This window comes from Lemur catta, chromosome 17, assembly GCF_020740605.2.
Source record: "Lemur catta isolate mLemCat1 chromosome 17, mLemCat1.pri, whole genome shotgun sequence".
NCBI classification, from domain to species: Eukaryota; Metazoa; Chordata; class Mammalia; order Primates; family Lemuridae; genus Lemur; species Lemur catta.
Genome location: NC_059144.1, coordinates 3,445,145 through 3,458,699, shown reverse-complemented (window position 1 = coordinate 3,458,699; position 13,555 = coordinate 3,445,145). Strand labels below are relative to the sequence as shown.

The 13,555-nt window shown below is 44.8% G+C and overlaps 1 protein-coding gene across 4 annotated transcripts in view; it reads right to left on the bottom strand.

Moving 5' to 3' along the window:
• Nucleotides 1-2,256: 2,256 nt before the first annotated feature.
• Nucleotides 2,257-13,555, bottom strand: part of KIAA0232 (KIAA0232 ortholog) — an 87,495-nt gene continuing 76,196 nt past the window's right edge. For 2 of the 4 annotated variants that reach the window (XM_045529068.1, XM_045529069.1), the window contains 3 exons: nucleotides 12,089-12,197; nucleotides 6,733-6,830; nucleotides 2,257-4,730 (listed from right to left, as the gene is read on the bottom strand). In XM_045529068.1, coding sequence (XP_045385024.1) covers nucleotides 4,551-4,730; nucleotides 6,733-6,830; nucleotides 12,089-12,197 — 387 coding nt within the window. In that variant the 3' untranslated portion in view covers nucleotides 2,257-4,550. The remainder of the gene's footprint in view (nucleotides 4,731-6,732; nucleotides 6,831-12,088; nucleotides 12,198-13,555) is intronic. The other 2 variants (XM_045529070.1, XM_045529071.1) reach the window with 2 other exon arrangements.

The window sequence follows — 13,555 nt, the reverse complement described above, 5'->3', positions numbered from 1 at the left end:
TGGAAGACTTTTATGCTCTTAAGGTGGGGAAAGCATTTTAAAACACACCTATACATCCCAGAAACAATAAATATGATAAAACAAAATCTAAATACCATACCTCTGTATGGAACGCACTTCTCTGTCCCAGATAAAAGGTACACAAGCTACTAAAAAAAAAGTGCTTGCCTCAAATAACCAAGTTGAGTGTTAACAGCTGATAGAACGGTGAGAAAATGGATGCTCAACTTCAAAAATAGACCCTAAAGGACCTCTTCTTTTCCATGTTTGTGACACTGTGACATGCAGCAGTAGGCATTCCAGTGGTTAGAATTTCCCTTCAACAGCAATGCATGATACAAGGGACCTTCAAAAAGTTCACGGAAAAGTCATATTATGAACAACATATGCACAGATTTCAAAATTCTTGTGCACCAAAATAAACTCACACTAACTTGTAACACGTCTGAATAGGATCCAGTTTGAGGCTGGAAGGGTAAGACATTAGTTTGAAAAGAGCCCTATCAGACCAACATGAATTCTACTAAAATTGAAGATCAAATTTATGTGACGCTTGGATAGAAGAATGGTGAAATTATTCAGCTGCTTTTCAGAAAGTTTATGGGGACAACTTCCCAAAGAAATCAGCAGTTTACCAGTGGATGACTTGTGTTAGGAAAGGGCCAGACGATGTTGCTAACGGTGCCTGTAGCGGCAGATCATCCACATCAATTTTTGAGAGAAAAAAATCTTGCTCATGCCCTGAGGCAGACAATAGCCAATGCTGCAGACATCTCAACTGGTTCAGCTTACACAATTCTGACTGAAAAACTAAAGCTGAGCAAACTTTCTGCTTGGTGGGCCCAGATCAGCTGCAGACAAGAGCAGAACTTCCAAAGGAAATTTTAAACAAGTGGGATCCTCAAGTATTTCTTTGACGAACTGTAAAGGAGATGACATGGCTCTGCCAGTACGGTCCTGAAGTCCGAGCACAGTCCAAGCAATGGCTACCAAGAGGTGGACCAGTCAAGAGCGAAAGTCATGGCAACAGTTTTGGGGGCTGTTCAGGGCATTTTGCTTGTTGATTTATCTGGAGAAACAAAGAATAATAACATCTGCTTATTGAGGGTGTTTGAGAAAGTCAGCCAAAGCTTTAGCCGGAAAACTCCCAGCAGAGCTTCACCGGGGAGTCCTTCTCCACCCCGAAGTCACTCCTGCTCACTCTGCTCGTCACACAGGGCAATTTGTGAAGAGTTTTTACGGAAAATTATTATAGTCCTGATTTGGTTCCTTCTGACTTCATCTTGTTTCCTAATCTTAAAAAAATCTGTAAAGGGCACCTGTTTTTCTTCAGTTAATAATGTAAAAAAGGCTGCACGGATATGGTTAAGTTCTCAGGACCCTTAGTTCTTTAGGGATGGACTAAATGGCTGGTATCACCATTGACAAAGCAACTTGAACCTGATGGAGCTTATGTTGAGAAATGCAGTTTATATTTTATCTTTTAATTCCATTTTTCCATGAACTTTCTGAAGTCTCTTTGTACATGTTTAAGGATGTCCACAGAAATATTCAGATACTGAATAAACAAAAAAAAAATTCTACATATTTTATCAATGAGGAACATGTAAATTTATACAGTGGAATACAGCTATAAAAATAATTATGTAGCTCTATAATTATTGACATGAAAAAGACATCTGAGTAAATACCTATTTCTGAAGTTACAGAAGAACAGGTACAGTACCCTCTTTAATGTCCATTTCTCTACCTTACGTGCCTATCACACACCCTACCTTCAGAGGTCTGAAAGATGGCTGCACAATGTTAGTAGTTACTGTCTCAGGATGATGGAAGTACAGATGATTTTTCCTTTTCTCTTACACTTCTTTAAAAACACTGATTTCTTTTTTACAATTAACATCAATCATGGTAACATATATATAAGTTTTATTTTTTCAGAAGAAAAGAAAGAATGAGCTTTGTCTACCATCTAGGGACGAAAACGCTGTGTTTTCTTTTGCAGGACAGACTTAGCAGCAACGGTTCCTGCGTGTACCGTGGGGTGGGTGGGGAAGGGCAACCCGTTTCTCGGCAGCTTCTCCTCCAGCAGGGGGCAGCACAGCAGCATTTTCAGAGTCCCCTGAAGGAGAGCTTGACGATCTCCATCTGGAACAACGTGACCCGGGCCCCTGCTATCTTCCACAGATGCTTGTAATTAGAAAGCTGGGGTTCTTTACATAAAAATCTTTACTATGACAAATAAAAACAACAAACTGTTTTTAAAATTTTTATTTGGTGTTAACTCCACAAGAAAAAAAAAAATCAGTTATTCTGGTGTACGTGAAATCAGAACAATATAACCATGGGGAAAAAAATCTCAGCCCAGGAACGGAAGCTGATACTTCAGTGCTATGGATATGCAATGCGCTTCATACCACAGTGCGTTTCAGCGTTTGCCAACTTTTTTTTAATGCTTTTTCTTTGTAATCATCCATTCACAAAACTAAAAACCACACTTTCAACTCTGTTGCTGAAAGCCTCTCAGCTTCAGCTACTTTACTATGAAAACAAATAAATACATAATTTGTTAATCCCTCTGCCCATTTATAATCCATCCCCGTTCCCCTGTGGAAGGTGCTGTATCTTCTCACCCGTGTCTGAGGAAGTCCGCACCTTTGCCACCTAGAGCCCTTTCCTTACAAACAGCAGCTGTCCAAAATCAACTGTGCTCAAGGTTGTGTCTGAAATCTAATTATTTGGTCTCAGCTACATAAGCAACGATTTCTAGGATAATCGTCACTGTAGTAATTTTAAGAATTTATAACTTCCAATCCTTTTTTGCCTTTGCTGTTAAATTATTTCAGTGCAGATGCTAATCATTTTTTAGGAAGCTCCAGAAGAAAGAAAAATACATAAAAACTTATCTGAAGTCTGTAAATAAATAACAGCAACATAAAACCTTACACATGCACACACACGCACACACAAACCCACTTTAAAGTGTCAAAAGATGTGCTGTATAAAAATAACCCCTAACCTGTGGTGAGATCAAACCTGACGGTCACGTCAGGCTTCTCACAGTGAGGACATACAGGACCACGAAGACTCCACGGCCTTTGATGGCATTTTCCGTGTTATCAATTAAGAAAAAGGCAACAAAACCCAAATGTTCAAAGCAAATCATAGATTTCACAGCCAGTTCAGCTCCCAGCTAATAAATGATGAATTTATTGCCTGTCAAAATCAGTCGTGAAGCTGTCTAGTCCCTATCAGACTCTTCTGCTGTTCTTGATGTTCTAGACATGCTAAATGGATTTCACAGATTAGGTGTGTGTTTGTTTTTTTTTTTTTTAAAACAAGTTGGTAAAAAAAGAAAAACAATTTAAAACAAATACTGCTCCTCTAGCCTCGACCTGCTGCACGTCATGACAGCTCAAGGTGATCAGCACGCACAGACATGACGTGTCCAGGTGTCCTGACCCCTGTGTTCACCAAGTGACACTGGACAGTCAGTACAGCAATCACACAGGCATGTGGGAAAGCCATTACTCTACCCGCCCCGCCCCACCACACACAGAACCTGCCCAGAACATTCTCTCAAACACAAAATGAGATATAAGCTACACTACATCACAGCCACAAGAGCAGCTAGCTGCAGCAGCCAAAGATTTCTTTGAGTGATGAGGTGGCCTTTACTGAATGCCATATGTTTACAATTTCAAGTTTTGGGGGCTTCAATTCAATGCAGGTCACCAGAAAATAATCATTTGCAACTATGTTCCTTACCATGTATTTTAAGACTCACCACAAAGAACCCTGAATGACGTTTTGGTATAAATGCAAGAACAGGTTGTGGGGAGGGGAGCGTACCCCACTCTGCCTCACATACGGCCCCATATCCCAAATCCTTGGCTTCTTCAGTTAGCAAGAAAGTCACAAACCATAGTATCTTCCGTGATACTTTAGAGGGAATAATCCTAAGATAGAAAACACAGTATTTTGTAAGTCTCTAAAAGCACACCCTTGTGGTTCTCACTTCAAATGTACATGAGATTTTACTGAATGAAGACTGCAGATGAGTCACCCGTGCTTCTCTCTGGCCTTGAAAAGGCACTGAGCCACTGCAGGGTAAGGATTTATATCCCAGTTCTTAGAGAACAAAGCCTAAATGTTCCAAAGCTAAAGTCTCTGAAAGCAGAAGTGGTTGTTGACACTGCAATGCTAATAAGGTAATAGTGATATAACTGCAGTGAGAAGGAAAATTAACTGCAGTTAAGATGCAAAAAGCAGTGAAATTTCTAAGACAAGCACATGCACACCCATTCTTGATTTGACAACACAATCTAGTCTATTTCAAATAGTCGAGAATTTAACAGCTTGGAAAAAAAATCTTCAACAGGATAGCTGTCCTCAACTCTAAAATAAGTAAGAAGAGAAAGATAATTACTGATCTGAATCAGTTAATTGAAGAAGAAACCTAAGTTGTTGTGTTAGATTAACAGGCTCACAAAAGACTAATTTTCCATCACATATCACTTTTAAAAAATAATTTGTACTACTTTGCAGGTTTAGAGATGAGTTCGAGAGAAGAGTTCCTCTTCGCTAGGGTCCACCCATTCACCTCCACCTTCTGAGCCCGTGTCTTCTGAGCCGGAGCTCTCGCTGGAATATATCTTTCTGCGGAAGCCATTTGATTTTGCTCCAGAATCTCTATCTCCTGTACATCTTGCTTCATAAACAGAAGACACCTAAGATTGAAACAATTTTCAACAGGTCAAAAAGACATATTATTTTCCAAAAGGGCTGAAATACTCTTTATTTATATAGAGAGATGAAATTGTTTCCTGTGGAAAGTTACAAAAATGTAGAGTTTTACCGTTCCAAAGCAAAACAACCTCTCCTCCCTATCCATGAAGGACCCCCAAATCCTAATTCTACATGTTTAGTCACTTGGACAAAATGCTGACTATGTTAGGGTAGGATACAAAGACTTCTTTCCTTTTCTCAACAAGTCTTGACTGCCTGCTATGGACTAGGAACCGTGCTAGGCACGGGGACTCCAGTGGCAGGACGGACATGGCATGTGGGGCTCACATTCCGTGAGAAGACAAACAAGCAAACCGACAAGTTCGACTCCAGCCTGCAGCACACACCCCGGGCAGTGAGGGGAATGCTCTAGACGGGGGTGTCAGGAAGGCAGTTCTGGGCAGAGGTGCCAATGCTCTGCTGTGTGGGACTGTCCCCCCACCAAAGGTTAGCATCTCTAGCCACCAGACACTAGCTGCAAGTGGAAGTCCCTCTGCAGTCACAGCCACTAGCGAAGCTCCCCTCACCCCATCACATGACTGGCAACACCCCACCCTGTATCTAAAAGGCAGCATTGTCTCTGGTTGAGAACCCAAGGCAGGAGCACAGGAAAGCCACACAGAGTAAGGGAGAGCAGCGGCAGACGGAGACAAAACACGTAGGGCCTCAAGGTATAGCAGGGAGTGTGGATTTGTCCCACATGCAAGGGCAAGGGGACTCATCATGGTTAGGAGTGTGGGACCCAGGGTCTGCTGATTCTGGGGCCCACTTTACAAATGCACTTCATATACGGCTCTGTGACTTCAGATATATGGTCCTTAATCTTTACGTGCCTCAGTTTTCTACTCTGCAAAATGGGCATGTCAATGGCACCTACCTCACAGGGTCATTGTGAGGACTAAAAAAGATACCACTTGTGAGGCCATTCTGTCCGCTGTGTGAAGAGAAGACTGGAGAAAGAGGACAAGAAGACGGGGGATAGACACTTGAAAGACCACAGTAGCCATTCAGAGGGGACAGTGGTTTGAACGAAGGGGAGAGTGGTAGAGATGAGAGAAGTGGGGGGTCTGGAGTGGCTGAGAGGTGGAATAGGCAGGATTGGCAGGCGGGCTGTGTGCGGAAGGTGACAGAAGACTGACGCCCATCCTCCATTCGGGGCTTAACGCTGGGGGGAGGTGGGAACCATGCACTGGGCAGAGCTGGTGAGGGGGTCTCAAACACCTGCCTGTCCTGCGAAATCTGACAGGCCGACAGCAGGACTTGGACAGCGATGCTGTAGGGTGCTCAGAAAGACAATTCCTACAGGACTTGAACTGACGCTGACAATCAACACTGAGAAGAAAAAGAAGTTTCCCTAGATTCATTCACCTGTCTGCCTAACTGGGGAAGGCCTGAGATGAGACTGAACCAGGAACAGGCCCTGTACTGGCCTTCAGGGTGGTCCCAGGCTTGCTTGGAGGCAGAAATGCAGACATCAAATGCAGCTAAATGCTCTGGCTGCAGCAAGGAGTGTCCTACACAGGGTGTAGCAAAGATACAAACAGGACAGAATTTGCTCTGCAGAGGCCAAGACAGGAAGGAAAAAGTACACTGGAAGGTCTCCCTTGTGGTGTACTTTGAAAGATGAAAAGGGTGCCCACCCAAAGATTCAAGGGGCAGCGACAAGGTCAGCTTTGCATTTAGAAACCCAGCTGGCAGCAATGTGAGGGGAAGACTGGAGAGAGAGCTGGGGACTCTTTATAGGAAGCGCTGACAGTAAATGGTCGAGGCAGGAGACAAAATAGACCCAATTCAAGGGCCAGAGAAGAGGAAGGCCAAGTCCACAGACCTTGCCGATTCCTGGGAGGGGCGAGGGGCACTCACATGACTCCAGCTTTCTGACTAGAGTGACAAGTGAGGTGGTGGCCATTTTTAAGTTAACAATAAGGAGGACAGTCCACTTACCCTATTAAAATCTAACAGACGTTCTTCATTACTGGGTATTTCTTTAACATCTGGATATTCTTCTATACCATTCTCTCCCTTGGCATTTGTATAACATTCTTAATCATTTTGAATGGAGAAGGGAAAAGAGGGAAAGGGGGAAATTCCATTAAGACACAGTTATGAAACACATTTTTGTTTCATTTTTTGCTGAAAAGTTAGATCAAGTAGGTATCCCAACCCTTTGGAGATTTAAGTAGTCACTAAAAGCCCAGCCAGCCAGATGTGAAAGAGAAAAACGCTGTGCCAATAAAAAAAATTCTTACATTGCTCAGTGAGTTGTTTTTTTAAAAATAGGCCAGCATAACCATACATTCCTGTTATTCCACCATGAGACATTCATCGGACAAAAACATATCACACCTATGAAGTGACAGGCCCTGGGAACGCAGGACAGAGAGACCGACAAGGCCCGTGCTCTCCAGAGCAACGCCGCGTGGAGGGAGACAGACGACGCACCATACGTATGTTCATACAGCAATGAACAAGGAGTCTCACACAGGAGGAAGTGCAACGGAGAAAACAAAACAGGGCAACATCCTCGTTCCTTCTTCCTCGGCTCAAAAGCATACTAAACTATGTGCTTATCACACCTGTGGAACGGGGAAAAGAAATGAGGCTAGTGGGGATCGGGCAAACGGCCCACAAAATGGGAAAGAAATGTAAGCTGGAATGAGAAGAAGTCAGATAAATCCAAGCAGTCCAGTAGCTGTCAGCCCTGGCTGCGCACTGTCATCACCTGGGGAGCTGTAAGGGCAGCCCAGACTCGCACCAGGGACTCTGACGGAACCAGTCTGGGGATGGTGTGGGCATTTTCTGAAAAGCTCGCTGGTGATTCTCATTCGCAGCCATGGCTGAGAACCTCTGCCCTTCATCTCGACCAGCCTCTTAGTCCTTGTAACTTCATGCAAGGGGTGGCCGGGTCAGAGGCACAAGAAAGAGTGAGAACTTGGGCAGGGCTGGATTTGGACTCTGGCTTTGACGTTCATGGTGTGTTAGTCCTTCAACACCCTTGAGCACATATTTCCTTGAAACCAGATGACACTTGCCACCCCTTGGAACAGTTACCATGAGGTAGTTCAATCAGATATATTGTAGACATACGTGTACCCCGTGCACAAAACCCCAAAGGACAAGGCCAGTGCCCAATGACTGCTGTGCCTCCCACCACTGGGTGGCGAGCCTGCGCCAATGGTAAGGCCACCTGGGCCCTCCCTGCTGAGCCTCTCCCCACAGCTGAGCTGGCCACACTGAAGATTCCACAACCTTCAGTTCTCCCTGATGGCTTCAAGTACTCCAAGTTACTGTTTTAGGTTCATGAGAATAACCCAGGTTGGTTCTAGGACTAGACAGACTTCAGTCAATTCCAGGTTATGCTACTGACTTATTTACTTGTTTTTTTTTTTTTTTGGACAGGGTTTCACTCTGTCACCTAGGCTGGAGTGCAGTGGCCTGATAAGAGCTCAATAGCTCACTGTAGCCTTCAACACCTGGGCTCAAGCAATCCTCCTGCCTCAGCCTCCTGAGTAGCTGGGACTACAGGTGAATGGCTACTATGCTTGGCTAATTTTTTTATTTTTGTAGAGACAGGGTCTCACTATGTTGCCCAGGCTGGTCTCAAACTCCTAGCCTCAAGCAATCCTCCTGTCCCAGCCTCTCAAGTGCTGGGATTACAGGCATGAGCCACCATGCCCAGCCTGCTATTTACTTGTAATGTAACTTTGGGCAAATCATTTAACCTCTTTGAGCCCTAGTTCCCTCATCGCTGAAACAGGAACTTTACCATTTCCCGTCACAGGTTTCTGTGCAAATTCAAAGAGGTGATATGTGTAGAGCCTCAAGTACAGTGTCTGGCACACACAACAACATCTTCTATGACTAACACTAACCAAAGACATGGGCCTGGGGCTTGGCCTGCTTTAGAGCAGCTGGGGAGGAAGCCATGTGCACTCTGATGAGGCCGAGGGACCCCTGCTCCACCTAAGGAGGCATCTTTTTCTTGGCTTTCCCTGCCAAGCTCCCACCCACTCCAAGCCCCACTCCGTCTGGTTACCCCTTGTCCTTGGCTAGGATATGCTCACAGGTGCAGGGAGAGCCATCTGCATCCTAGCCCTTCACCTTCTTTTCCTGTTTCAGCAATCCTGCATGCATAGAGGATTTTATCATGCCACAGGGCACTGGGAAAGGTAATGCTGACTGCTGCTGATGTTTTTCACGATGTTCGTGCAAAAGCCACCAGTTTCAGGCTACAACTATGTGCCAGGCACTGTTCCAGGCACTTCACCCTATGAGGAAGGCACTCCTTTTACCAATACAGACGACAAAGGCACAGAAAGATTGAATCACCGCCCAAGGTCTACAGCTGGGAACAGAGGCAATGGATTCCAACTCAGTTTTGTTTTTCAAGCCTGAGCCCTTCACTGCTGTCTACACTGCTTCCTTGCAGGGCTCTCACTTTAAGGCTAAAATAATTCAGACACTTAAATTAATTGAGTCTTCAAAGCACTGAAAATCCAGGGGCATGAGCTGTGGAGATTACTGCTGGGAACAGCAGTACTGCCACACAGTCTGCAAGGCCCCCTGTGGTCTGGCTGCCTGGCTGGCCTTGTCCCCACAACACTCCAGTGCTGTCCCCTCTTTGCCAGCCATGCTGGGACACTCTGAATGCACTTTTGCCCCTGCACCAGCCACTGCTCTGCCTAGTACCTTTTCCTGCAGCAGCCACAGCTGTCACATGGCTTATGCCCTACTCCCTCAAGCCCCTGCTCAGAAGGCACCTGATCAGGGGGACAGGGACATGGTCTGTTTGCCTCAGCATCCCCAGAGCCTAGAACAGTGCTGTCACAAGGTAGCACGCAAATTGCTAGGATGAACACATGAAAACACAGCAGGGCCGGCAGGTGGCAGAGTGCAAAGAGCTTGGGCTCTTCCGCCAGATGGGTGCCTGGATAAGCTGCCCCACTTTGGAGCCTCTCTCTGTCTCTTCACCTTACTATAGAAAAGGACAATGCCACCCCTTCTTGCCAGGGATGCTGAGACTCCCAGGGCAGCCCTTGGCTCAGAGCAGCCAGTTGTTATTAATCATTTCCAACCTGGAAGCATCAGGAGTCCCCAGCCCCTTTGGCTGAGTGGGTGAGTGACTACCTGTTTCCCTGGCTAACCTCCTCCTGAGACTGTATGTCCCACCCACATAAGCTAAAAGATGCTTCATGGCGTCACTGCAAGGCATCGTGCAGGGATTTGACTCTCAGTGTGAGCTCAGGTCATTCAAAAGACTGGTCACCATTATCTGTTCCACCAAGTGACACCTCACAATAAAAACAAAGTATTACATACAAGCATTTACCAGTACCTACCTAGAGATTGTACAGATCACCAAGAACCTGGAACTAAGAGTTGGAACTGAATTCCTCACTGAAAACAGAAAACTGGACTAAGGGTGTCAAGATAGCCCTTGACCCACTAACGAAGCAAAATTATGTGAAAACCATCCCACATCATTATAAGGAATTGGTCCCCACAAGGTGGCATCCCACTCTCCCACCAGGCTCTTCCTGAGGGGTCCTCTGCAGCACAGCTCTGTGCACTTCCTACCTGTACTCTGTACACTGCACCTGTGTCTTCCACTCATCCAGTTTGCCAGACTGGGCACAGATGAAGCAAACTCTGTGCTCCTACTGCCCTGGTGTCTACCTAGGCCCCAGGTGCAGACAGCTGCTATACAGGACATAACTTCCAGGCCACAAGAAACACGACCTGGATTCCAGCCCACACTTAATAGCTAACTGCATGATTCTGGACAAATTACAGTACTAAACTTGAGACTCAGCCTCCTCATCTGAAAACTAGGGGCAACATTTTATTAAGCTCTTGCAGGGCTTATATAAAAGATTGAAGACACCTTGCAAATAACAAAGGGCTACCCAGATACTAGCTAATGGCAGAGCAAGAGCAGCAACAGGCCTTTCGTAAATGTTAAATAAACAAAGATGCTAGAGTGAAGACTCAGCCCTACGCTCTCCTTACGATCCAGTCAAACCTTTGGGAAGGAAGAAGGCAGGGTTTTGGGAAATCCTCTGTGGCTACAGACCAGAACAAAGCAAACACTTCCAAAGAAGAGTCAAACTGGCCAATGTGGACTTCTATCCCATCAGCTAAGGCCCATGCTGCAAAGGAAAGCTAGCAGAAGCTTTCTGAGCAGCTGCTCTGTGCAAGCATTGTGGCTAGCAAGACGTCATGAGCTCCAAGGTAACTACAAATTAGCTGGGGAGATATGATACATATGAATACGTAAATACCAGCAAAAGATTTACATGAGCCCTTCAGGGCTCTGACAAGAGAGAGTTAACATTCTAATAGATGTGGTAGCCAACAGAAGACCACGAGACCACACTCTGGACAAGCTCAACTAACCCATTCAGGTTGCATCCTTAGTTCCCACTGCTCCCAAAATTCCAGGTCAAGATTTCTTACAGCCTCTGGGTGTGTCCACCTGGAAGGCTCACACATTGTTCACTCAAAAAATACCTCAAACTAAAATCATCTTCTTCATCAAATCAGCTCCTGCTCCCATCTCCCTCCCTACCCAGCCTCCTCTAACTACTCCTCACAGTCATTCAGCAAACTCATCCTCTACTTAACTCCTCGATTCTGTTCCCCTTTATCTACTTCACTGCCAATTGCCTTAGTCCGGGCCCTTCATCTTATCATTCTCAAACCATTGCAAAAGCCTAAGAACCCTGGCCAGTGCCCTTCAATCTTTCAATTCCATCTCTACTCTGTTACTAGAATTGTTCTAAACACACATCTGACCTTGTCACTTTCCAAGCTGAACTCCTCTGAAGGCTCTCCCTTCCTGCATGTTGAACTGCCTAACTTAGCCAAGCTCCCAAACCTCCTAAACATGCTCTGTCCCTGTCTGCTTCTCCAGCCTCAGCTGCAACCCAGCGGAGCACAATGGGTCCCTGTTCCTTCAACTTGCCACAGTCCCTCCTGCGTTTGCGCAGGCTCTTCTTTCCACGGGGACCGCCTGGTCATTCCTCCCGCACGACTCAAGGGTGGCTTGTACACGTCTCGTCACAGCTCAGTAATGCTTTCAGGTATTTCCATGCCTTTCGCCTCCACCAGGCCATGGGTGAGTTTCAGAGCAGTGTCCAGTTTTCATTCATTTCTGTGTCCCCAGCATGTGATAAAGTGCTAGTCACACAGAAACCTCTTGGTAAATGTTCTTTGGACTGACATTCACAGCAGAATAATTTATTGCTCTTAATGAATGAGGTATCAGAATGAGTAAATTCACTACTGTGGGTCTCCTTACCTTCACACTCTGATGTAGGAAAAAGAGGAGAGTACAAGGCTTTTTCCCACCAGGTCTGCTTTTCTTGACTTCCATTCATTCCTTGTACATCAGTGTTCAATATAGGAAACTGTTTAGATTAAACCAAATGTAGAAAAAGTTTACAAACTTTTAGGATAGAGGAAAAAATTCAAGCATTATTAACTATGAAACATAACCCAAGATTTTTAAATTGGTGAGTTTTTATACTGTTCTGGGCAAGGTGAATTAAAAAAAACTCCATGTGTTCATAGCAAATAAATAAAGTTTTTCTTAGAAGTGGAACGAAAATCTTCACAAAAAAATCCCCCAAAACTCTTACAATGCAAAAACATAACATAATTGGAAATACTCCCAAGTAAGGCAAATTTCTTGATTTCAGAAGTGCACAGAGATAAGGGGGCAGCCCTGAGCCTCTACTGGCATGAGGTGCTCTACAGCAAATGGGGGGGTATGGGAGGTGTGTGAGGGTCTTCTCCCTCACATACTCAGGCAGGAGGGAGTAGAAGAAGAAATGGAATAGAAGTAAATTCTTATAGGCAGAGTTACCAACCTCTTTATAACAAAATTATCTGCTTAGGTAAGAACTAGAAAGCTAAGACTAAAACCAAATTAAAAATTCAAATTCAAAAAAGTAAACAGTCATCCAAATGAAATGAGTGAATGACTCCTGACAGCAAGGAGACTCACACCATACCCATCTCGTGGCCATGGTATAGTGGAAGGTGCCCAGGCCCAGAAGGACTGAGTTTGAATCCAGGCTCCACCTTTGACTAGTGGTAGAACTCTAGAAGTCCTACCAGGACCTGGGCAGGGAGGACTGGACACAATGTGGCCAATGGTGAACAGAGCAGCTGTCATTAGTGATCCAGGAGAGTCCTTGTGAGGGGCCATAAGACTGGCGGCCAGCTTCAGTCTCCATGTGCATCCTGGTATGCTAGCGGTCAGGGCAGCCCCCTACCATGCACCTTCTTCACTGCGCTCTGCACCTCTGCACCTCCCATGGCCCCTGACACTTTGTTCTCAATACACATTTGCAAACACTGCATACACCTCATATTTACTGTTTTAAAAGACATTTCATTATATGTTCAAATTTAAAATCTGAGCTGTTTTAAAAATGAATGATCATTAATTCTCTAACAGGATTTTGTTATGCTTCTAACTAAATTGTCTTACGGGTCTAAAACTGATCAATTCAATAAATGTGTTTTTTATTATGTAACTAAGTGGGAATTACTTTCAATTTTCATTTTCACTTAACGTAACTTTTCAGAAATTACTCCTACATCAGAAACTGAAGGAGAATTGTTTTGTCTACCCAGAGTGGTGAGTTAACCTTCACTATTTTCTCCTGCAGCTTATCCTAACAATAAAAATTAGTACTGCTAACTGAACAGATGCCAAGGCCAATAGAACAGACAAGGCTAGGCTTCATGCAAAGGAGGC